Here is a 27,208-nt window from a genome sequence, read left to right as displayed (position 1 = left end):
ATTACATGAGACCAATGAGAGTCGACACAACAGCATTGGAATGCAATCTCATGGCATGTTCCACTTTATTTCAGATAAATGCTGTTCTTCTGAACTTTCTATTCATCAAAGAAACCTGAAAAAATTCTACTCAGCTGTTTTTAGAGAATTTGACCATAGTGCCTTCTATTTTGGTTTGTGAGCTAAATGAGGCACAAAGGCAAACAAGGTGAATCAGTGGCCTCCTGAGGATTTTCTCCACATTAATTTGATAACCTGTCCTTCTGCTCTCTCTCTCTCTCTCTCTCTCTCTCTCTCTCTCTCTCTGCTCCACTCTGCCATAAATTGGACATGACATTACATCTTTGCTCCCTTTTTTCCTCACTTTGTCAGAGGGCCTTGCCAGCATTCTGTTCCTATCAGAGGAAGACCTGTAAAATATGTAGATTTACCGCAGTCTTTCAGTAAAAACTGATCCACAGAGGTGTAACCATAAAAACAAAACAAAAAGGACAAAAAAAGATAAAGAATTACATGTAAATATTGTAGAGGTGTTTGTTTCTCGTAGAAACACACTGGTTCTAGTCTGTAAATATGTTCATCCTTTTCCTACTTCCCATTGCAAGAAAATAATTGTACATACCTATCATTCAGTTATTTGTTTTTGTTTTTCGTTTCAATTTGATTTAAAGTTTTAATATTATTTGCAATATTTCTCTTGTATTAATGCGTTGGACCCTTTATTAATGGTGCATTAAAATATTTTTAAAAAAATAATTGATATTCAGTGTTTTCTTCCCCCACCTTTCAAACAGGTTGAAATCTAACGTGTTTGTGTGGGTGCACGTGCATGGGTTTGCAAATGACAGGCCATCGCAGCACCCCTTGAAATTTAAAGTTATTTTAGATGTGACTGCTGCTGTACATTTATAGTTACATGAAATACGACCCATCAAGCTTTGATACGTTCAGGCATGAGCACTGCTGGGGCTCACGCTGCATGGAAATTAATCTGGAAAAAAAAAAAAAGCATTTCTAAGGCCTGTTTTAGCCTAAAGAGAAAGAACCAAATAATAGCTGAACTTTTTGTTTATATTAACAGATATTTGCCTCTGCAAGATAACCTAATATTGACACATCTATACAGACTTTAGCTGACTATTGTTTTGTTTCACAATACAATTACATGAGACCAATGAGAGTCGACACAACAGCATTGGAATGCAATCTCATGGCATGTTCCACTTTGTTAACCGTTAAGAGTCACTGATGTCTGTTAACCATGTCAGTATTTTCCCCAAATCTTTAGCTCCTGCATGGAACGCATTGTGCATTCAACTGAAGTTTAAGCTTTCAGTCTGCATCATGGCTCCTGGCCAGTATTCCAGTGGGATTTAGCTGGATGAGCATTATCTCTTTTTCTGTTGACAGAGGCAATAGAAGATAAAGGACTGAGAGTGAGTAGCATTTCTAAACTTTATAAACCGTCTTCGGATTTTTATAGATTTGGGCTATTGTTAAATAATAGACTAAATATACTGTAGATGTTTAAGATGTATATGTTTGTAATTTTATGAATGCAAAATTATTTTATTTTGATCCACTTAGGCAGTATTAATAACCTCTATCTATTTCTTCCTCTCCTTTAACATGTTCCTGTATTCGAGCTGTCAAATGTGAGGCGGAAGCATGCAGCTTGCAGAGAGGAAGACACACACCTCCTTCTCAATAATGATACAGGAAATAGAAACATCAAGGCTGAGCTCACTGGATTCATTGAAGAAAATTATGTTTTCTAAGGTAAGGGGTTATTTCGAAGTAAGAATAGATGTGTTTTGTATAGACCACCTGCCTATGAAAAAATCATCCATGGCTGCAGATGAACTCATTATTTTTAAGACATTTAAGCAAAGATATAGGAACAAGGAGAGAGAGGGCGAGAGCGAGGATAAAATGGGTGAAAATATTAAGGATGCATTTATTTTGGATTACAAGTAGTTATTTTTAGTTTACAAAAGTTGTCAAACCCGCTGTGTGAAACGTGTGGCTGCTTCTAAGCAAATTCGATTGATGAGAAAGATGCTGCTGCGGAACACGGAGCCGCAGTTTCAGTTTGAGTCATCAGTCTGTGACACTGCTGCGACAACCTATTTTTTGAGCCATGGACGCAAGGGGACTGGTTTAGATTTCACGGAAACTGAAACACTATACCGCTGAGCTGAAACATGGTACTCATTCTGCAGAGGGAATGATGCGATGACGAGTGCTGTTTTGGCGGTGAACGACAGGACACGTCGACACTAACAAACATGCGTTCATTAATTCATTCATTCATCCTGATGACTCAGAAATAATTCGTCTCTTTGTCGTTCGTGTGTGTGTGACGTAATTTCAGGTCAGGGGCAGGGGCTCGAGCATCCCCTCTGTAAATCCACCATTCCCTTTAGTATAATAATGTTGTATATTATGTAAAACTTATCATGCAAATGAAATCTTAAAATACTCTAGGTATGATCATTTGGGAACTAATTAACGTCGATTGGTCAATAGTCTTATCAATACGAGCTGCGCACAAGCTCAAGCAGGTTTTCGGCATTTTTCGTGCAAAATGGTTCAAGCGCAACTTTTGACGTTCTTTTAAAAGAAGACAACAGAAGGTATGATATTTCCTTGATTCGAGTTTAAAGGCATTCCCCTGACAACCTTATTGCTGTACTATGTGTGACTGCGAGGACGAGGGACGATACTGAGAGCTGACATTATACTGTATATCAGTGGCTTTGTAAAAAAAAAAAAATTGTATAAATAAACACGTCTTGAGAGTCCAAAAGCATTGACTGCGTGATGAAGCCTATTGGAGTCCATTTAGAAGAATGTCCCTATAATCCAAGTTATGAAAGAAAGAAAAAATAGGCCTACCCCTATATGAGTTTTTATTTTTCTATATTCATCACACAAGCAAGAGTGCTTTCCTGAATAACAGCATGTGTGGGCAATGGCAAAAGTGCTATTAATTGTATACAACAGTGCAGACTGAGGAACACTCCAGTGTTTCCATCCTGAATGAATCTGTTTTTGGACGAATCTAGTAAGCCAATGATTCAAGGATCCATTCATAAAGGAATGGATATTCACTATTTGAATCCGCCGTTTTGAACATTGTTTGATTTGAATGATTCAGTGAATCGTTTATTAAAACAGGGAATTGCTGTTTAACTGTCATTTATTTATCCATGACAGGCCTAAACCACCCAAGGTACCAGTACAAAAACACATTCAGCAAAATATCGTTTAATTATTGTTATCAATCAAACAAACACATACATACATAAAAATTTAAATGACAAAAATGCATATTTCAGCCCCCAGAAGAAACAGTTTATAAATCATAGTTCATTTAATAAAGTTCAAATTTTATTAAATAAAAATGTTTAAAAATTAGACAAATTTTGTAATCATGGTGTAAAGTTAGCTACAGGACCCCAGGCCCACCAAAGAAATACTTGACCATGCATCCCTCTGAATTTTTTTTACAATTCAACCTCTCTATATATATACAGTTGTGGTCAAAAGTTTACATACACTTTGCAGTATCTGCCAAATGTTATTTATTTTACCAAAATAAGATGGATCATACAAAATGCATGTTATTTTTTATTTAGTTCTGACAAGAATAAGATATTTCACATAAAAGACATTTACAAATAGTCCACAAATTTATAAAAATGACCCCGTTCAAAAGTTTACATACGCTTGATTCTTAATACTGTATTGTTACCTGGATGATCCACAGCTGTTTTTTTGTTTGTTTGTTTGTTTGTTTTGTTTTTGTTTTGTGATAGTTGTTCATGAGTCCATTGTTTGTCCTGAAAAGTTAAACTGCCCACTGTTCTTCAGAAAAATCCTTCAGGTCCCACAAATGTCACATCGTTGACCCATATAGTCAGAACATTCTGGAGCCATGTGACATGCTTCACTAATGTAACACAATAAACTTATTTAGCTTATTTAATTTAAATTGAGAAATGCAAGAGATGAGAAACAAAGATAAATATATAGCACTGCAGTTCATCAGGGCATAGTGAAACTCTCTCTCGCTATATATATACTATATATTAAAGAATACTTTAAAGCTGTTGCTTAGTAAATGAAAACATAAAACCAGCCAAAACCCTAAAAAAATGATGCCTTCTATTAAGTGGTATATACTTAATTATGATGAGGTATGGCTTTGTTTGATAAATAAGACATGGTATGAGCAGAGGCTAATTCATCAAGCCTGTACATTATACACAGAATGACAGGATTTATTTATTTATTTTAAAATATTCAAAATCATGCTTTGCTTAACATGTCCAAACTAGCTTCTCAGCTCCTATTTTGGGAAAGCTTCTCAACCTAAGAGGGTTGCCTCATTCTTTTTCCATGTCTTTCCAAGGTTTTTTTTTTTTTTTTTTAAATACACTGCACTGCCATTTACTTTGATTTCGTGTTTTTTAAAGAAATAAATCTCTAATAGCCCATTAGGTTCTTAAGATTCTTTTGTTTATAATTTTTCAGCTCTTAACTCAAGTTAAGAGCTGTTGACCTGTAACCAGTTAAGTAATAAAGCCCAACTGCTAAACAGTTTTGCAAATCCTCTTGCTTACATTTCCATTCATCTACAGTTTCCTCCCATGCAGCGTTGAAGATTATGCAAAAAGAAGCAATTTTAAAAGTGCTGGTAGGGTTGTTGTATTTTTGGTGAATTATTTATTTATTTAATTTTATAATTTTTGTAATTGTTTATTTATTTTTTGGTGTGTGCATGACTTCTTTCTCCACAAGTTGTCACGTGTTCTGTTTTAACAGGTTAAATTGCATTTGATGTGGGTGAAATGGTTCTGTCCTTGACTGGAGATTGTTTTAGTGATTAAAGTTATGATCATTGTTAATTTTTAACTAGTCACACACTTTGTGATTTAGCAAATTACAGTACAGAAGGCTTTGTCCTATCTGCGTCAAACAAGACAAAACAGTCTATAGATATGTCTAACATTTCTGTCATACTGAAACAAAACTGACTCACATTGATTTTTCCAGACATGTAACAACAACATTACAGTATCAGAACAAATCACTCTAATTTTGACTTAGTTTGAGTGACTACATGCCATATTTTGGGCTTGTAATTTGTTATCTGAGATTTGTTCAGAGCTTTACCTGCGTAGTAGACTAAATGTGATGGTGGATGAGTGATCATGCACAAAAAGACACTAATGAAAGAAGTCAAATGGAAAAAAATAATTAGCACCAGTGGGATGGATGAGCTCCAGGTTTTCATCAGTATTTGTTGCTTTTTGTGCATATCACAGTCATCAATATTTGCGAAATTGACAAGCTTTTTAACACTGAAAGGTTGAGACATAGGTAAAATTTATCAACGTGTTAGAGAAATTGTATATTTTAGGGCCTGTAACTGATCACCAGTTCTTGAACATTTTTTTTGTAATTTTTAGAGACCTGAAAAGACCACAATTTTTTCTAAAAATTAGATTTAAGATAAATTATAAATATGAAGGTGTCTTTTTTTATTACTTCTCAGACAAAATGCTGCACATTTCTGTGAAATTGAAATATCTTATGTCAAATAACAAAATTAAATTGAAATTTTAAAACAAATCCTAAATCAAATAAATATATGAATACAAATAAAATAAATCTCTTCATATAAACAAACAGATTTTGCCTGTGCTCTTTCCTAGCTTGATTTTTTTTTTTTACTTTTTTTTTTTTTTAAGAAATAGCAGCATGTCCATATTTTCCAGCAGAAAATGTGCCTTACAAAAAACACAGCAATGTGATCTCCATGGCTCTCACACTCATCGATTCTGATTTATTTATTTATTTATTTTAAACAAGAGACAAGAAAAAATGAATATATGAGTACATGAACAAGATGTTTATTTGGTCTATTACAAACCAAACTATAGCTATTTAAAATTAGAGGCGACTTAGGCTGGCCGCACACTAGACGATTTTAAGGCCGATTTTAAGCCCGATTTGTATCTCTGAACGATCGTGGGGTGTGGCCCGATTCGCGGCTTGTCACAAACAATTTTTTTTTGTCCAAAAAATCCTCTATTGTGTGGTGTCATTACTTTTATTTATCTGCTCCCGATTGAGACGGAGCGTCCCCGAACTCAAATCGTAAATATCAAAAATGTTTCAGGCTGCCTCTGACGTGATAGCCAATGAGAGCAAGCAAGCGTCACCTACCAGATGTTGCGTGCTTCTATAGCTGAAACTTGGCAACCACAAACCATGCCATGAAAGCAGAGAACATCACCCATATTCTTTTTTATACTTTGTTTTTCACTGTGAAACAGAACGCGCGCCAGGAGAGCCAGCTGACAACGTTGATTGTCCTCCATTTGTTTTTCTTCTCTAGTCACGTTTGATCTCGCGAGTCTCCGTGAGATCTCGTATCACTGTGAAATCGTTCCTACAGTCATCAAGTGTGTGGTCTCGCGATCTGGTCGAATCGTCTAGTGTGCACGTTCAGAGGATTATAAGGCTAAAAATCGGTTGAACTGTCTTCATGTCTGTGGTCTCCCATGGTTTTAAAAATCGTTTAAGATTTGAAAATCGTCTAGTGTGCGGCCAACCTTAATCACGATCCAAACAAAGATGCTGCATACATGAGCAGTTTTTTATTTAAATTAGGCTGTATCATTTCAAAATTTGAAGCAAAAACACAATAGTCTGACTTTAGCTTGTGAAATTATTCTACATAAAAATACATAAAAGCAAGGGGGATGAACGAGAACGCAAATTCACTCTCTGACAGCAGGTGGCGCTTATGGAGCAGCAGTGAAACTGCGTTTCCTTGTTTACCGCCATAAACAAAGCAGCACAGTTTAATAAGCATTATACAGAGGAGAGATGAAAAGAAAATCTAAACTTTTCTGAAGACAGACAGTCTCCTTGAGAGATACATTCATATAAACCCCCACCAGCAAGTGTATCGCGATTCGTTTAAAGGGGTCATATGACGTTGCTAAAAAGAACATTATTTTGTGTATTTGGTATGTATTTCCTCAGCGACCAGCACAGATCAGCTCTAGGCATGACGAAGCGGATATCATCCTCTTTTGGAAGGCCAAGCAACAATACTATAGTGAGAATAAAAGTTATGCCATCTTTCTTTGCGTGAACATTTGGGCGGTGTTATGCAAATCTTCCCACATCCTGACATAGACATGTGGGGGCATCCTGATGTAGATATGTGGGGGCGTGTTAGAACGAGCCGTTTTAGGTAGGCGTGGTTGACTTAACTTTTATAAAGAATATCTCTTTGAATTTGAGACTTTAGTCTTTGCAACTTTACAGATGTTCTTTATGCACCAAGAGCTTGTAACACTTCAAAGCGAAAGGAGAAATTGAAATCGCATCATATGACCCCTTTAACATCACAACCGATTTGAATCGTAAAATATTTTCATCGCTTTTCAACCGGTTCGGGATGCATCGTTATATCCCTAGTAATAATAATGTCAGCTAAGACGGCCCTGCTAGGAGGAGCTATGGCTGTTCATATAACGTTAGCCTACCCGCATTCAGACTGTCATATATGCTAGCCGTCTTGTAATTAAGGAGATTTTGTCATTCTCAGCTAGTCCCGTTGAACTGCACATAGTTTTAAGGCTAGTCTTGTCTTGTCTTTTCCGTTACGTTCGCAGAGTGGACCAGCAGACCGGCGTCGGTGAACACTGACGGATAAACACAGTCAAAATCAGGAGAGGATTCAACGGAGTAATAATATGTCTAATGAGAAATCGAAGTTAACTTACGTGATAACTGGAGGATGCGGTTTTCTCGGGCAGCACCTGTTGAGAGTTTTGTTGGAGAAGGAAGAAAATATCAAGGAGATAAGGCTTTTCGATAAAAACGTTTACCGAAGTCACAGTACAGGTAAGAAACACTTGAAACAAATTGTTCATTATATGATTACGAGCTTGTTAGTGCCCACAGTCATTTAAAATGGATTTATAGCAATTACTGCGCTCATGGTTGTCTTAAGTAGCCTAGTTACCCGTTCATTACATACATGCGTGTTTTTGGACAAACGCCCTGTCATAACCAGATGTTTCTTCATTACGTTTCTCACTTGGACTAGTTTATTTAATGTCCAACAGTACATATAAATCACAGAGGACGTTATTATGTAATGTTTGTTACTGTAATTAACATTTCCATTACATCTCAAATGATGTATTGTGTTTGTGAGAACATTCTGTGATGTAAAAGACATTTGAAACATTTTTGGAATAAAATGACACACTCGTTTATCTTGCTGTGCACCACTTTATATCTAACATTTATTGTTGCACAAGTTGACCAAATTAAAAATAATTTTGACTGGAAATGACATATACCTTGATCGTTCTTTATTTTCTTCGTCTTTCATGTCAAGATGCTCTTTCTCTTCTCAGACTGACACTTTAACCAAGTGGTTGCGTTGTAAACGACGCCACAAAACTGAGAGACGACTGGAAAAATTGTAGAAACATTGAGCTCATTTTTACATCATAAATATCGAAATTGTTTGCATATTCTTTCTGAAGATTATCATACTTTTAAAAATGTAATATTTTAAAGTTCCCAACATTAAAGAAACGCCCTATATTTTATATAGTTCCTGAAAATATGCCTGTGTTCGTGACGTTCACAGTGTAGGATGCAGTTTCTGTAAGACCCCAGGGCAAACATCTGTTGTTTCTATGACTTCAATAACGGGAAAGATCATTGAAATGACAAAGGAAATGGAAAGGTTCATTCATGTTATTACATAGCTTTGGCTTTATTGGCGTATATTTGGGCTTGGTTCAGTTGGAAAGGTCAGGCAACACCAGTCATTTCCATCCAGCCCATTTCACCTTCCTTTTCACCCACCAGGATGCTCCATTCGGCTGATGTCCTGCTCTGTACAATGGGATTTTGGGATCTTATTCACTGTATTCACCAACCCTCACTGATTACGTTATCATGGATAAATTGATCTCTCATTTTCAGCAGATAGCTCTAGCTGAAGCACAATGTCCTGCACAATATAATTATGCGATGTCAGCCAGAGGAATAGATGCACGAGGGAAGTTAGACTTTGAATTTGGTTATAGCTGGGTCTAATTTGTGTGTCAAATGTTTTTTATTAGCCAGAGTTTGTTGGCTCTTTTATCTAGTGGATCTCATACAACAAGTATCCATTGTCCTGCCCAAATGTATTCTAGTCCTCACATACTTTGCTAGTTATGAGGGAATGATGCTTGAAATTGACAACAGCTTGGCATGTGGTCAAATTCCAAATGTCAACAGAAAGAGGTTAGATAAACTTATCAGAAGCGAACATTGACCTACTTGCACATTGAGCTAGTAAAAAAGTTTTTTTTGTATGTGACTGATTTTGTGTGACTACTTGGAAAGTTTTTATTCATCGGCAGACTTTCATATGTTATTTATTACTATTATAAAGATCAGTTAATTAACCATCACAGATGTGAGGGATCCTGGAGATGTGTTTATTTGAACATCTGCAATTCACAGCCGCTGATAACTCATCACAGTAATTATTGTTTGTCCTGTGTATGGTTCAAAAACCTGTCAATCTATGGAGTTGTTAAATGCATATGTGTAAAAGCAACTGGAAACTTAAGAGATCAGAAATACGCCACAGCAAATCTTTGCAGAGCAGTTATGAATGACCGTGTTCATTGTTTGAAAAAATAGCTGCAAGTGAGAATGAGAACAATGTATTTTGTTTACATGGATGAGGGTGTTGCTTCCACCAAGAAGATGGAGTTTATTGTTTGTTTCCTGTTTTAGATAATTGTATCATTGTAATAAAAAATATCACTTGATCCTAGAAGTAATATTGGGAAGCTTTCCAAGGTAAATCATAGAGATAACAGGATGCTGTCCAAAGTGACCTTGGTTATACCCACACACTCACTCATTCACTGGAATACATGAAGCACGTACACACTGTTGTGCTACAAAGAAAACAGATGTTTTTTTTAAGTAGATTACACTACTATTGAAATCTTTTCAATTTTATTTTATGCACTGGTAGTTACATCAGTTCTCAGCTGCCTATCTTTTTCCATGACAACTACCTTATTTGACAAAAATATATATATAGATACGCCTGCATATCAAAAATCTAACAACTCATATACTTTTAACAAGGTATATTATCTCTTTCTCTTTTATTCACAGAACATTTGAAGGTGGTGGGGGTACAGGGTGATATAACAGATTATGGGAGCGTGTGTGAAGCCTTTCAGGGAGCAGACCTGGTTTTCCACGCAGCTAGTTTGGTTGATGTTTGGTATAAGGTCCCTGAGAAGGCCATCTATGCTGTCAATGTACAAGGTGAGTGAAGAATAAGATTGAAAAACAAAAGGAGACAGATAACAGTGACTTTGTAGAAGTGATGTCAATGTTTTGCACTTTGAAAGGGTTTAGGAGTTAGCTTCAGAATACAGTTTAGGAAATCACCTGTGAAATGACTGGAGGCTACTACAAGATCAAAGATACACTACCATTCAACAGTCTGAGAAGTCTCTTATGCTCACCAAGGCTATATTTATTTAATCAAAAATACAGTAAAAACGAATATTGTGAAATATTATTACAATAATAAAAAAACTGTTTTCTATTTTAATATATTTTGAAATGCAATTTATTCCTGTGATGACAACGCTGAATTTGTAGCAATCACTACTCCAGTCTTCAGTGTCACATGATCCTTCAGAAATTATTCTAATATGCTGATTTGCTGCTCAAGGAACTTTTTATTATTATCAATGTTTAATGGAAATCGTGATTGTTTTTATTTATTATTTTTTTACAGAACTCTTTGATGAACAGAAAGGTCAAAGATCTGCATTTTTTTTTAAATATATATTTTTTATTTTAATGCATCCTTGCTTTGAAAAAATGGATGAATTTCTTTTAAAAACATCCTAGTGACCCCAAACGGTAGTGTTTTTTTTTGGTCAGAGTAAATGTCAGAGTAAATGTTAGTGGGTTGTTTTGGTTTCTCCCCCAGTTTTCCTTTGGTGACATTTCCAGTAACCTTACAGCTTTACTGTCGGTTTGGTCGGGAAATGCATAATTTACTCACAAACAAGGCGGGAATTGTCGTATTTTTTAGTGCATGTAATGAAGTGAGCATAATAAGATAAAAATATGTGCTTTTTAACTGTAGTCCACTGCTATTGTACAAGAAAATCTCCTGCTAGCCTAGACAGATCATGTGGCTTTATGAGAAATGGAGCATTTGCAGTTGACCTCTATTAAGCTGATCAAAAAGGTCAGGTCTAGATTTAAAAAATGTCTGACATTGTTAATGCATTCAGCATCACCACCTTGCATGAGTGAAAACATCTGGACTATCACAGATATGATTATTTACTTATGTGTTCAGATCAGTCTCATTCCTTTCATGTGTTTACACTTATTCATTTGTGGTAATAGACTTTACTGGTAATGGGTTCCTAACAAATATTTAGGTCTGTGTCAGTATAGCATTAATAGATACAGACAAACCCACAGGATACAGATGAAAACAAGAGCAGGAGATGATGAGTATGTTTTCATACTGGAATTTTCCTTTAGTTTGGATTCTGCCCTATCATATCATTTTTTTCCTTTGTTCTCACATTTGCATTCCACATACTTCTCTAGAAATCTCCTCTTTGAATGCCATTGAATGGGTCTAGATAAAAAAAATACACATTGGTTACCTTTGTTTTTTCACTTATCATTTGATCTGATACTTCAGAAAGCTTTTGAATAGCTGATGGGATTCTCATTCAATCTATCTGGTGCTTCCAGCTGTATCACAACATTACTTGGAATTTAGGCATTGTGTCACAGGGCTCGCAAAATCGCTAGCCCGACGTCCCGGGGCTATTGTGTTTTCCAGTCGGGCTACCAAAAATGTATCACCACTCTGCCCGATGGGCTACCTTAAATGCAGATCTCCCGCGGGTCCTTAAAAACTCCTAAAGTGAGTTGTATCAAACTTAAGGCCATACATTTTTTTAAATGCGTTAAATGGTATAAGAAATGTCTTAATTATAATTTAAAGAGGTCTTACAGTTGGGGACGGAAAGACAAGAGTCGCGCGATACGACTAGATTAAACATTAAAATGCAATGATGTCATTGAATAAATACGAGTGCTGCACTTTTCAAGTCAAAACGAGGCACGGATGTCTTTATTTGAATGTATCTGAAGGGAACCGACTGTCCTCAGAAACGTGTCGTTGGCATTTTAATTTAATTTGACCTATAATTCCTGATAAAGCAGCGTTTATGAGAGTGGAGCTGCTTTGTGTACAGCCGTTACCGGGAAACCGCAATATTTCAGCGCTCCTAAAGCGCCACCTCGTGGCAGAGAATGAATTTGCATTTCCAATAAGCCTTTCTTGCTATTTGTGGTCAGATCAATGCAAATATCAACTCGGCAGATACCCTGTAAATAGTGAAATAAAATTCCTTCCTTCATATTTTTTTATATTTGTGTATTGAAAATATTTTGATTGACATTTAAACTCCTATCTGACTTTCTATATTTAAAAAAAAAAATTTAAAAACTAGCCCTTTTTTTATTTGGGCTAGTTAAATTAATTTTCGGGCTACCAAAATCTGAAGAGTACCTGCCCGAAGGGCTACCAGGGATTTTGAAATTTTGTGAGCCCTGTGTCATCAGTTACAAACCTAATGATTCTCATTAATGTCAGTTAAAGCAACACAAACAGGTTTTAGGTCTTTCTTTTGTTTTAGTAGAGTTCCTGTTTTCCTCACCCTATTGGTGTTTGTCATGTGTTTTTAATACTTATTCTTTTTGGATGTTCTCCATCAGGGACGGAGAATGTAATAAACGCATGTGTGGAAATCGGTATTCAGTATTTGGTCTATACAAGCTCCATGGAGGTGGTTGGTCCAAATGTAAAAGGAGATACATTTATCAGGTAAGTGTCTATATTTAAATAGCTTTTTGATATATGTAAGAAGGTTTTACAAAGTGATATGTTTTAAATTAAATATATTCACTAAAAATAAATAATAAATAATGACAGCGGAATTCCACAACGTACATAACATTCCATCTAGAAGTATCTTTCAAGCTGAAAGATTACAGGCCACAGTATGTTATTCCTATCATCTTAATGATCAAAAAGTGTCTGTATATAGAGAAAGAGTCTATGTTTCTGCTGTTTTCCTTTTAGTCACCTGATAAGTGACACTTGTATGTCTCAAAGCACATCTTGTGATCATATGTGTCATTTAATGTTGCGATTTCTGAAGTAACAGTTGCCAGCTCTGTAAATAGTCAGACCAGATGGAATCTGGTGATTTTTTTCACCTCATTTTTTGTGCTGATTTTGAAGGAAACTCGTGAATTTTATGATGTTAAAACATGGGTTTAAAAGTACTACACTGTTATTGGCTGATGAAAGCACAATCCATTTAACCAAAATATGTAATAAACATGCGAAGGGCGGAGACGGTGTACGAGTTTGTGAATGCTCTATTGTGGTTTGGCCTAGTAATCAACCAAAGAAAATTTGTCACCAAGTCTTATCAGTGATCCAAATGACAACTTTTGGTTGACTTTTAAGTAGTTTCACATCTGATTGTGCTGTCTTGCCTAGAACTTTGATTAAAACAGCACACAGAGCAAAGCCTTGAAACTTTTCCATTACTGCCACGTGCTAGAAACATTAACATTTTCCTTGGAGAGTGACTAACACACAGTTTTGAGATTTTTATTCCCCTCAGATGAAATTTTTTTCCTATATTTTTGGAAACGAACACACACACACATTCACATAGAAAACTTAATTTAAAAGCATCAAGATTATATTTCAGCCCTCCTCTCTATCCCCCTTCTCCACATTTTTCTCAAGTCCCTGTGGAGTGGAGTGGAGTGTTTGGATATTTAATATTGTTGCTAAACAGCAGTTGCTTGCCATGGGTAATGCCTTTCTAAAGGTAATGAAAATAACATTTGTTTTTGCTGGAAAGTGTCTGCTGTCATAACCAACTAGTCCCTTAAAAAAAAACAAAATAATAATAATAATAATAATAATAATATATATATATTTGCACTCCAGTGCACATGTCACAACAGAAGAGGACAGACAGGTGAGTGAAATATAAACCGTTTATTGAATGGCTGGCACAGGACAGGAACGAGAATGTAGCAACGGTGAGTATAGAAGTTCTATGGAGCTTGATATGACTTAGCTGAATGATAACAAAATGTCTCTTGCAGATGCTGGAACGAACAGGTAACAGAAGACTGGATCCTTGGCGGCAGGTGAGTGTTCAGGTGGGTAGCAGGTTAGGAGTCGGTTCATGTAGGAACGATAATGTAGGGTAATATTATAATGAGATCCCTTTGCCATGTCACCAAGGGAGCAAAATCAGACGCGCTCATTTTCTCAGACGTTTGCAGAAAAAGGCTTCCCAAAACAAAGTTACTGGGTTAATCTTTCACATTTCCTTGGTTGGTACATGCACTGGGGACTTGATTATATCACTTAAAACCTGGAAAAGTCAGATTTTCGTGATATGTCACCTTTAAGGAGTGATGCATGAAATTAAGGTGAGATTCTGTAGTGAGGTGGTAAGTTTAGTCTGTATGTGACCTCATTTATCTGCCTCTGCACGGTGAAGGGACCTACGTAACGGGGACGCAGCTTACGGCAAGGCAGGTGGAGACGGATGCCCTGTGTAGAGAGCCACACTTTCTGACCTGGTTGATAACAAGTGGTCGATGTGCTGCGGGCATCAGCTTGTGTCTCCGCACTGCTTGTTGGAGATGCACATGTGCCGAGTCCCACACTCTCTTGTTTTGCTCGTACCAGTGATTGACAGCTGGAAACTCCGAGGGCTCACCGGACCAGGGGAACAAAGGAGGCTTGTACCCGAGGATACATTGGAAAGGGGTGAGCCCGGTGGTGGACCGCCTGAGGGAGTTCTGGGTGTACTACACCCAGGGGGAGGAATCGGCTCCAGCTCTCCTGGTTCTGGTGGAAGTAGGACCGCAGGTACCTCCCAATCTCTTGGATCTACCGCTCAGTCTGGCCGTTAGTTTGCGGATGGTAACCGGAGGAGAGGCTGACAGAAACTCCCAGGAGCTTGAAGGCTTGCCATACCCGTGAGATGAATTGAGGGCCACGGTCTGATACTATGTCTTCTGGTAGACCAAAATGGCAGAACACATCCTGGAAAAGAGTTTCTGCAGCTTCAAATGCAGTGGGTAAGCCTTTCAGAGGAATGAGTTTACAGGCTTTGGAGAAGCGGTCAACAATGACAAACACACGTGTGGTGATCCAAAGGAGGAAGGTCGGTCATGAAATCTATCCCCAGGTGGGACCATGGACGGTGTGGAATGGGTAGTGGGACCAACTTTCCCTCTGGGAGTTTGCGTGGTGTGTTGGTGACAGCACAGACTGAACATCCCTTGATGAATCGGGAGATGTCCTGGGCCATGGAGGGTCACCAGTAACGATGACATAGGAGCGAGAGGGTATGTTGACTACCTGGGTGTCCAGAGCCCGGAGAGGTGTGGGCAGAGTCCATGAGGGGCAGGCGAAGAGCTGAACGTAGAAGAACCCCTCATGACCTCCCGGCGGAACAGGTTCAGAGCTTGCAGCCTGTACAATCCGATCGATAGACCACTGGATGGGACTGATAATCATGGCTGGAGGGAGAATGGGTTCTGGAGAGCTGGGTTCAGGATTGGGTTGATAAAGTCATGAAAGGGCATTACCCCTCCAGTTCTTATTACCAGGACGATAGGTTACAGTGGAGTTGAATCTGGTGAAGAATAGGGCCCATCCGGCTTGACGTGGGTTAAGGCGTTTGGCTTCACGCAGATATTGGAGATTCCGATGATCCGTGATAACTTCAAAACAGTGATTTGCTCCCTCCAGCCAATGTTTCCACTCTTCCAGGGCTAGCTTGATGGCTAGAAGCTCCCAATTACCAATGTCATAGTTCTGCTCCGCCGAGGACAGCTTCTTAGAGAAGTAGGCACATGGATGGAGGCATGGAGGATCACCCTGCCGCTGTGATAGGACCGCACCAACCCCGGTGGTGGATGCATCTTGAAGTCTGGTCTTCTGTCACACAACAGAAGAGGACAGACAGGCGAGTGAAATATAAACAGTTTATTGAATGGCTGGCACAGGACAGGAACGAGAATGTAGCAACGGTGAGTATGGAAGCTCTATGGAGCTTGATATGACTTAGCTGAATGATAACAGAATGTCTCTCTTGCAGATGCTGGAACGAACAGATGACAGAACACTGGATCCTTGTAGGCAGGTGAATGTTCAGGTGGGTAGCAGGTTAGGAGTCTGTTCATGTAGGAACGACGAGACCAGACAAAGGAGTGCAGGTTGTGAGTGCCTTTAAGGTGTGTACTGATGAGGAGGTGCAGGTGTGGTGAATTAGAATTCCGGGGAGAGTGAACGAGTGGGCGGAGTTTGCTGATCTGACACGATAGGTTGATTGTGATCTGAGATGATTGTGATCTGAGATGGTTGCGTCTCCGTGACAGCATGCTGATGAAAGCCTCTGGAAAAAAAATGTGTTGTAATATCTGTGCTTCTTTTACATTGTTTAATGCTACAGTAAAATGAAACAAAATATTTCTATCATTAATAACAAACCCCAACCGAACTCAAACCAAAAATTATACCTTAAAATAACTAAAAATAATAATAATAATACATACATACTCAAATCCAATATTTTACTAAACATTTTAGATTTTACACTCACTCTGCAAGGACAGACAGGGATAGGCGTCAACTTTGTTTAAATCTGTTATGTTTCGTCAGGATGTAGTGTAATTTGTGCATGCATTTCACATTTCTTCTGTGCAAGCTGTAAGAACGCATCCATGTCTACTCATTTAGAGAGTAGAGGATATACAAAGAGAGTGAGCATTGTGGGTATGAGTTTGGGTATAATTTGACAGCACTAGTTGGGTCAAGCACTTGATTTCAATAAAGGATCTGGTTTAGGTCTTAACTTAATACTTCCTGTGTATTGGTAGCTATGCTACCTATTACTTAACTACCTTTCATTTGCCCAGATTTTAACTCTTGATGTTGTTCTTCCTTGACACAGAGGGAATGAGGATACTCCATATAATATATTCCATGAGATGCCTTACCCTAAGACCAAAGCTGCAGCTGAGAAAATGGTGCTGGAAGCCAATGGCACAAAGGTACAACACAGTCTTGTGGAGTGCACAGTAGCACATTGATTTAGAAAGGACCCTGACTTTTCCATTTTAGCATGTTTAATCAAATAGAAAATGTACAATCTGTATTTGTAAACGAACAGAGTTTGATTAATGAATGGACGCAGCTTTCTTTTGTTTTGTTTTTTAGCTATTAATAAACTGTTTTCTATCTTTAATTCACATGTAGGAAGTTAGATGATTAAATTGCTTTTTTTCTAAAATCACATTTTTAAGACTACATTCAGGAGATGCATACTAGACTTTTGCATTTTTTCCAATCTAGCAAACTACTTCACATTGTCTGCAAATAATTAATGTAATTTTAAAAAGAATTACTTTATTCTTTTTAACATTTTCTTACATAAGCTTTTACATGAGTTATATTCATGAGCAATGTTATAATATCATCCAAAACATCCAACAGCAAGTTTACTTTTAAGTTTAATAAAATCTACTGACATTTCGATGAAATTGAAACTCCTGCTTCTCATTTACATTGGTCTAGTTGCTATTTTCTAACTTTGCACAATACTGCACCCACCCAAACCCATGGCAAATGAACATCACATACTCAAGTTGGAAGCCTTAAATGATATATGGTTGGTTTTAGTTACTCCTTTGCTCTTGGTGTTTCAGCATGCCATGCATTCACTGGCGTTTCCAAACACTATAAATCTTTATAATGCTGTTGATGTATCTTCTGCATCTGAGTGACATGTAATGTAATAGAAAGACAATTTCTTTATTTTTCTGCTATAATCAATTATTGATTTCTTTCTCTCTCCTTTGTCCCACTCTCCATGATTAGGTAAAGGGAGGGAACACTCTCTACACATGCTCTCTACGGCCAACAGGTATCTATGGGGAACAGCATCAGCTCATGAAGGACTTTTATCTGAATGGGGTCCGTACAGGTGGTTGGGTGATCAAGGGAGTTCCACGGAACACAGAGCATGGACGGGTCTATGCAGGTAACCAGCAAAACACAGAAACCATGGCAACAGTGGAACAGAAAAGTGGCTTCACTGTTTTTGATTTGATTTGATTGGTTAATCCTGTAGGGGAATTACAGTACAGTTAAACCCCATAGAGAGACCAGTATGTTCAATGAAGACCAGGAGTCAAATTTGAAGTTCAGTCAGTTGACAGAGTTTACTGAAGACAGAGAAAATGAGTAAGAGAAGCCAGCCTTGAACTAACTTAGAATGCAGAAACACTAGTACTTATAGCCATATGGATGATCAGTTGACGTCATTTCTACAGGTTCTGATAGGTTAACAGTACAGACAACTCTAGCAACATCCAAACATGGTATTCTGTCCCTGACATAAGTTAAGTACATTATCTTTGGCACCTCATGTTCTGTATGCATATGCAACTTTGGTAAGGGTCATAGGTGAGTCATAAATACCTGGAAGGACTCTTCTCATCTGGGCTGCTGTTGAAGTCTGCTAGAGACTATTCCTTTGGCATGGTCTTGGTATAATGGATGTCTTTCAGTCTGGATTTTGGACCAAGCACAGTACAGAATCAGCGCTGCTTAAGGTTTTTAATGATATATTTTTGAGTATTGACTCCGGGAAGGTTGTTGCCCTAATGATGTTGGACTTGAGCGCTGCTTTTGACACTATAGATCAGGGGTGTCAATCTCAGTTCCTGGAGGGCCGGAGCCCTGCAGAGTTTAGATGCAACCCTAATTAAACACACCTGATCCAGCTAATCAAGTCATTTAGGCTTATTTGAAAACTACATGGTTTGAGTGTTGGAGCAGGGTTGGAACTAAACTCTGCAGGGCTGCGGCCCATCAGGAACTGAGTTTGACACCCCTGCTATAGATCGTGGTGTTTTAATAGAACGTCTTAGGGATTACGTTGGAATTAATGGTGTTGCTCTTAAGTGGTTTTCTTCTTATTTGCAGGATAGGACTTGTTCTGTTAAAATTGGAAATTATGTCTCTACATCTGCTACTTTCTCCTGTGGGGTCCCACAGGGATCTATTCTTGGTCCAACTTTGTTTTCTTTATATATGCTGCCCCTGGGGTCAATTTTTATTTCTGTATGCTGATGATTTGCACATTTATTTTCCTTTAGAGCTTCACGGTTGTTTTTCTTTAACTAACTTTTGCAAGTGCTTGGCAGAGGTTAAGGCTTGGTTTGCGAATATCTTTAACTAACTTTTGCAAGTGCTTGGCAGAGGTTAAGGCTTGGTTTGCAAATAATTTTCTTCAATTAAATGAAGATATGACTGAGTTTATTATATTTGGTAACAAGCAGTTTCAGAAAGGTATGGTCAGAAGCCAGGGACAATTGTCCAATGATCTATGTGGTTATGTGAGGAACTTGGGAGTAATTATTGATTCCGAAATCCATCTTCACCGACAAGTAAACAGTGTTGTGAAAACTTAAAGGGGTCATATGATGCTTTTTTAAAGATCATTATTTTGTGTATTTGGTGTAACAGAATATGCTGACATGCTTTAATGGGCCCTTTCCTAAATATGTATATATATATATATATATATATATATATATATATATATATATATGTATGAAGATATTTATAATGTGAAAAATAAATATATTATAAACAAGTGTAAAACATTGTCTGGAAAATATCTAGTAATATTTATCTTTTTATAACTATTAGATTACTTTTACTTGTATAAACCTCAAGCATAAACCTTAAGTAAAACATAAACCATGACTGTCAATAGAATCAGTTAATTGTGATTAATCTGATTTTTGTCTGGTCTTTAGAAATAATTTTAAATTATTTATTTTTGATGTAGTAATAATAATAATGCTATTATTATTATTAACAATTTAATTTAGTTTTTTTTTTTTTGCTTAATTTTTCTGTAGTCCTACTAGTACTGTTGGACTTATTAAAAGAACAAAAGCAGTACATAGAACGTATTTATGTAATGGCTTTAAAATTGCTATAATTAAGTTGCCTGAGACTCTGCCCTGTAATCTCTTGAATAACTTGAATGTGTTTTTGTGCATGCAGGGAATGTGGCTTGGATGCATTTGCTAGCAGCACGTGCCCTGCGAGAACATCCAGATCCAGTGTGGGTGCTGTGGTTCATAGCGTGGATGAACGACCTGATACGCTGGCTTCTGAAGTGGGGGCGTGGCAGAGTCTTAACTTTGATAAAGAATATCTCTTTGGTTTTGAGACTTTAGTCTTTGTAACTTCAGGGATCTTATCTATGCACAATCAGCTTGTAACACTCCAAAGAGAAAGGAAAACTTGAATCGCATCATATGACCCCTTTAAGGAAATTGTCCAAACTGAAAACTATTCTTTCGAACAAGGATTTAGAGTCTGTTATACATGCTTTTATTTCAACGCGGTTGGACTATTGTAATTCTTTATACTTTGGAGTAAGTGAATCTCTGGTTATGTGTCTTCAGTATGTTCAGAATGCTGCAGCAAGACTTTTAACTAACACTAGAAAATGGGATCATATAACACCTGTGTTGGTATCTTTGCATTGGCTTCCTGTAAAATATCGAATACAATACAAGTTGTTGATGTTTGTGTATAAAGCTCAGCATGATCAGGCTCCTGAGTACACAAGGGATATGTTGGTCCCTTACCAATCGCATCGACTATTGCGCTCCTCTCAGAGCTTGCTTTTGACTGTCCCACGGTCTCATCTGAGGTGGAGTGGGGATCGCACTTTTTCTGTTGCGGCTCCAGCACTTTGGAATGCTCTGCCATTATCTGTAAAATCCTCATCAAGCATGGATATTTTTAAAAAGGACTTAAAGACTTACTTGTTTTATCAGGCTTTCGGCATTTGATTGGTCAGGACAATTGTGAATGACTTGTCTTTTATTTTATGTTTTGTTCCTATGTTTTAATGTTTTATGTTTTTTAATCTTTATTATATACTGCTTGTGTACAGCGCTTTGGTCCATTTTTATGGTTTTGAAAGGGCTTTATAAATAAAGGTTGAGTTGAGTCACATGCCTCAATCACTCAACCCCTACAATCACAATTTGATAAAACATAGGCAATATCTCTTCCCTCCAAGGTTGAACTACAGCACATCACTGGAACAGAACAATAGATTCATGCAGAGAAATCTAACATAATTTCTACTTATGATTAAATTTAACAAACGAAACCAATCGAACTGTAAACCAAGTATGCATAGGTGTAGTGGACACATGGTACATTATTATTATTATTATTATTATCTCTGAAGCTGATCAAATCTGTGTCACAGGACAGATCGTAGTCTAAGACAGAGGTTTTTAAACATTTCATTTTGATGCCACAGACCCCCAGTTATAATAATCTCCATGCAAGGGCCCCTTTCGAGACTCTGCCCTGTAATCTCTTGAATAACTTGAATGTGTTTTTGTGCATGCAGGGAATGTGGCTTGGATGCATTTGCTAGCAGCACGTGCCCTGCGAGAACATCCAGATAGGCTGGGTGGGGAATTTTATTTCTGCTATGACGACTCACCATATAAGAGCTATGATGACTTCAACATGCAGTTCTTGTCGGCCTTCAACTTTCGCCCATTGCACGTTCCAGTGTGGGTGCTGTGGTTCATAGCGTGGATGAACGACCTGATACGCTGGCTTCTGAAGCCGTTCTACAACTACACACCACTGCTCAATGGATACACACTTGCTGTAGCCTGCACATCCTTCACTGTCCGCACAGACAAGGCGTTTCATCACTTTCAGTACCGACCACTCTACAGCTGGGAGGAGTGCCTGGCCCGCACACAGAGCTGGGTCAACACGTTCCCTTTAGAAACCAGCTCTAAGTACACCTAACAGCTGCTTCAGTGTCATGAGGACACTGTGTATAAACACATCTGTGGCCAAATATGAAAGATGAGAGGTTTTGTGACTGTGTGTCAAGCATGTGTCATGACTTTTCAACTGATGATGAGTATTTGAACGTTGTATTGCAGTATTCAGTATGTGTTTTTACATAAGTACACTTAAACAGAGCACCTCTTAATCATATAATCACAGTTGTCATCTGTCATAGTTGATCTATCTATTACATGAATAAATAATCTTTTAATCATTGATGTAATGGTAACAGCTGGGAGCATAATCTTTACATTAAATACAAGCACTTTCATGCAAAATGCACAAGTGAGGCTATTTTGATAGTAATCTAGCGATACAAACCATATTGTATTCTCTTGATCTGGTAGCCGAAGCACAAGTGTTTGAGCTGAATGTACTTTATTAGTTATTTAGTGTTATATAATCCACCACATATAGGTGTATATTTATAAATGTCTTTGTCCAAATGATTTCAAAGAAGTATTTTGTTAAACTTTTTCAGACAATTATGTGCTAATGAACACAAGCTTTTAAAGTAATTATTTGTTTGTCTTAAATATATTTAATTGTTTGTAAGAAACATTTCAAATTTTTCTGTTTATAGAATTCAAAACAAATTAAAATATTCTATACAAGTACTAAGCTTTCTGAACTTTTTTTTATGCGCATAGAGTGCAGGGAAAATATTTAATTTTCAATACATTGGATATTTCTGCCTGATAACTTGAATGATTGAGAAGAATAAAAACTATGGCTGTATATAGAATAAAATAATTGTGATTAATCTCATGATTTCTAACTAGTTTTTAAGCAGAACGAGACCTCATTTGGCTAATTTTATTCATTTTATGTATTTATTTGTTGTGATTATTTGTTATTTTTTGTTAATTACACTCAGACGTTTTGTCCCCTGGCACTTTTGGGTTTATTAAATAGTAAGAAAATTTGCAGTACATACAACTTATGATTGTATTGGTGCTTTTTATATATTTAACAACTTTAAAATTGCTAAAATTAAGTTGCAGAATCACTTGTAACGTAATTGCAGTTTTTTTGTTTGTTTTTTTGTGCTCCAAACCACAGTCTTAAAGAATTATTACAGTGACTAACAAAAACCACTCTCATTCTCCTGGAAACTCAGATCTTCCATCTCTGCCCAGACAAGAACTCACCATGAGGCCAGATTTTCCACATCTGCTTCTATTGTTATAAACTAGAGGTATCATAGCAACCCTTTTGCATATGGAAGATTCTATCCGTTTACACTCTAAAGATGAAAGTTTGAAATACTTAATACACAAAATTAATGCATCTTTAAAATATGTTTTTCTGTGTGTGTTCCACAGAAGAAAGAAGCTCATGCAGGTTTGAGGGAGAATAAAAGATGACAGTATTTTCATTTTCGTGTGGACTATTCCTTTAAATGTAGATAGAAACTTTTACAGGGGCAGAGAAAAGTGAAACTTTGAAGGACCAGAAAAAAACACAAGGGTGTTCCCAGCTGGCTTCAGTTGAGGGGCATTCCCTTAAAATGAGCTGTAGTATGACTATGGGAGTTCCTCCTAACAGAGCCTCCATAGTGACTTTCACAATATTTACTCTTATGTAATGGATGAGTGGAAATTCACAGTTTAACAACACTAACTGTGGTTTAACCTCGAGTGAAATACAGAAATTAGTTAAGTTACAGATGCAAATTGTATGTCCACTGCGACATCTAGTGGTTAACATGACAATGACCTATCCGAGTAATTCACTCTGGTATATTAATTTCATAAACGAGGCAACATTTCACCCACACGATTTAAAGTTTGGTTATATAAAACTTAATTCAATCAAAAAGTGAAGACCAGACCAGACCAGACGTTTCTCTTTTTCTTTCTTTTTTTTAATTTTTATTAAAAATTAAATTCCTGATTACAGATTTAGGCTGATGATACAAGGGGCACAGATAAATTTACTTTATTGGCCTCCTTGAATAATACACTTAAGGTCATTTTGGGATGGCATTCCTAACAATCTATTTTCTAACCTTTTTGTTTTGTAAATACAATATCTCTAAATTAACTTTATATCAGATTCCATTTTTTTTAATTTTCCTTACACTTGATCTGTTAAAAATTTGCTCAGTAAAATTCAGGTTGGTAAATTAATGATAATCGCTTCACTGCATTGCCAATACTCTCGTCATTATTTATGTATGAATTTATTATTATTATTATTATTATTTTGGCATCAAACAAAAAAACAGTAGCCTAACACTTTATTTTTGTGCCTTTGTTACACGTTACATGTAGCCTACTTACCAATAGTAAATCCTAACCCTAAGTAGCCTGTTGTTTATTTATTAATAGTACTTAGTACTTATTTGTGTAATTACACCGTAAGAAGGCCACCTTAATTCTAACATACACCTTCTGGTGCTACTTGGACACATCTTCAGTGATGAACCCGGGTTCGTGGGGTGTTTCGGGTCTTTAATCATCATATACCCTCGCCCGGGCGACCCAGCCAGGGGTGATCAGCCTTCCTAGATCTACCTGGAGCTGCCGGTCCCGTGCGGTGGCAAGAATCCCTCCCGTGGAGCTAGGCCAACCCTGTGCCTTCTCCCCAGCTCTGATGTAGGTGATGTACTGTTTGGGGGCGTGCTGACTCTTACTATCTTGAATCGCTGTGCTGATTGTATCCGCCAGAGACCTTAAGACTTGATCATGGCGCCATCGGTATCACCCTTCCCCCAATACCTTCGAACAACAACTGAGTGCTCCAGGGTACCCCTCTTCTGGCACAGTTGGCACTCTGAAGTATTTGCCTCCCCAGCTATACAGGTTGGATGGGCTGGGGAGAACATAAACTGATTGGATGAGAAACTTAATGCACAATGGTTCAGCTCTCCAGTGCTCCTTCCAAGTGATCTTGCGAGGCTCTGCTCCCATCTGGTCCAGGCTCCTTGCTTGTACATGCCGACCATCTTGCTATAGCGTTCTTCCTCCACCTCTGCTCGTATTTCATCCTGTACCAGTTTACGTTTCTCCTTCCCATGGCTTTTGTCATAAAGTGGTTGGGGAAAACTGCCCAGCCCTGCCCACCCCACTGCCACAGTGCCCACCAAGATGTTATGCTGCAGCCGTGCCTCCGCTCTATCTATAGCAAACTGTGCCTGCCACTTCCTACTGGTCTTCACAAGGATTCCTGCAGTCGCCACTTTAATGTCGGAGGAGTCTCGGTACACATCATAACCTCCCTGGCGCACGTTACTCCTCCACTAGGCCATTGATAGGAAGCTACAGCTTGGTGGAATGCCCATACAGGGCAATGCTGCTTAGAGAGCGAGAGAGCCCCAACCACCTCCGGAGGAACTGACTGATAGTTTTCTCTGTGGTTTCCACTGTTGTCATTGGCACCTCATACACTAGACTAGAAGAGGCCAGAGCAGCCTTGGCAAAACTGAATGTTGATATATCCAGGCTTTGACCTTTCCTGGAAGCCCCGATTTATCTATCACAGTGAGCCAGGCAGTCAGATCGCTCCTGGTTTGTTACATTGTGGCTGTGTCCTTCAGGGAACTGTCAAAGATCTTGCCCAGGCTCTTAACCAGTTTTTCTGTCACTGTTGGAATCTGAGTCCCTCCCAGGGTAAATCAGAACTGGTCAGCCACTTTTCCCTTTTTCAGGACCAGAGACCTGGACTTGGCTGGTTTATTAAAACTCATCCTTGCCCATCCAATGAGCTGTTCCAGTCCTCAAAGAAGCCATCTGCACCCAGGAACAGATGTTGCTGTCACCGTTAGGTCATCCATGAATGCTCATGAATGCTCTCCGAGTACCAGATCTAGTCTTTGGCCCTCTACATTCCACCTCCGCTGACTTGACGATCATGTTCATGGCTGATGCAAAGAGTGGCACTGAGATTGTGCAGCCAGTGATTATTGTCCTTCAGGGAACTGTCAAAGATCTTGCCCAGGCTCTTAACCAGTTTTTCTGTCACTGTTGGAATCTGAGTCCCTCCCAGGGTAAATCAGAACTGGTCAGCCACTTTTCCCTTTTTCAGGACCAGAGACCTGGACTTGGCTGGTTTATTAAAACTCATCCTTGCCCATCCAATGAGCTGTTCCAGTCCTCAAAGAAGCCATCTGCACCCAGGAACAGATGTTGCTGTCACCGTTAGGTCATCCATGAATGCTCATGAATGCTCTCCGAGTACCAGATCTAGTCTTTGGCCCTCTACATTCCACCTCCGCTGACTTGACGATCATGTTCATGGCTGATGCAAAGAGTGGCACTGAGATTGTGCAGCCAGTGATTATACCCTTCTCCAGCCAGTGCCATGAAGATATTAGTGACCCTGAGGAGACTCTCAACTTAAAGTCACTGTAGTAGTCCAGAATTATGTTTCTAATCATCTCTGGAACATGGTGTCTTGTCATTGCTGTCTCGACGAGCTTGTGTGGGATGGAACTATAGGGTGTGTGATATTGACAAGTCAAGTCAAGTCACCTTTATTTATATAGCGCTTTTAACAATACAGATTGTGTCAAATCAACTGTACAGCATTAATTAGGAAAATAGTGTTTAAATAATGCAAAAAATGCAACAACAAAAAAATCTATATTTTCTTGTATTTTAACGATAACGATAATTAGACGATATTTTGCTGAGTGTGTTATTGTGTTGGTATCTTTAGGACTACCATGGACAGCTGACTCCTAAAGTTTTTGATATTCTTCATATTTTATGTGGTGGTCAGTTCACACTGATAGAAATTAATCTTTTCCAATAAGTTTAAATTGATTTTAACCTTTTATGGACATTTTTACCTTTATAAAGCCATTTTTCAAGTGTGCATTATCTTTTGAGTCAAATTCGTACATTTAATCAGTGAATTAGAATAATAAGACATTTGGGCTGTTACCAAGCAAATGAAATCAGTATCAATAAAATTCACCTTTGCAATGGAACACAGAAGCTGCATCTGAAGTGGCATTTACAGGTGCATCTCAATAAATTAGAATGTCGTGGAAAAGTTCATTTATTTCAGTAATTCAACTCAAATTGTGAAACTCGTGTATTAAATAAATTCAATGCACACAGA

The 27,208-nt window shown here is 37.9% G+C and overlaps 1 protein-coding gene across 3 annotated transcripts; it reads left to right on the top strand.

Moving 5' to 3' along the window:
• Positions 1-1,373: 1,373 nt before the first annotated feature.
• Positions 1,374-22,660, top strand: LOC107689649 (3 beta-hydroxysteroid dehydrogenase type 7-like). 3 transcript variants are annotated; one of them, XM_016487746.1, is made up of 9 exons: positions 1,374-1,436; positions 1,647-1,779; positions 7,701-7,932; positions 10,234-10,389; positions 12,889-12,997; positions 17,175-17,274; positions 18,101-18,263; positions 20,303-20,350; positions 21,726-22,660. In XM_016487746.1, exons 3-9 carry the CDS (start codon positions 7,782-7,784, stop codon positions 22,091-22,093), a joined length of 1,095 nt encoding a protein of 364 aa, XP_016343232.1. In that variant the 5' UTR covers positions 1,374-1,436; positions 1,647-1,779; positions 7,701-7,781; the 3' UTR covers positions 22,094-22,660. The 3 variants fall into 3 exon arrangements, with proteins under 3 accessions (XP_016343232.1, XP_016343231.1, XP_016343233.1); XM_016487745.1 differs by lacking the exon at positions 1,374-1,436 and having other exon boundaries at positions 1,616-1,779; XM_016487747.1 differs by lacking the exons at positions 1,374-1,436; positions 1,647-1,779; positions 20,303-20,350 and having other exon boundaries at positions 7,491-7,932; positions 21,678-22,660.
• The last annotated feature ends 4,548 nt before the right edge of the window (positions 22,661-27,208 follow it).

This window comes from Sinocyclocheilus anshuiensis, unplaced genomic scaffold, assembly GCF_001515605.1.
Source record: "Sinocyclocheilus anshuiensis isolate Anshui unplaced genomic scaffold, SAMN03320099.WGS_v1.1 scaffold813, whole genome shotgun sequence".
In the NCBI taxonomy this organism is placed as follows: Eukaryota; Metazoa; Chordata; class Actinopteri; order Cypriniformes; family Cyprinidae; genus Sinocyclocheilus; species Sinocyclocheilus anshuiensis.
The sequence above is the reverse complement of the archived record's forward strand: the minus strand, read 5'-3'. Positions and strand labels throughout refer to the sequence as shown.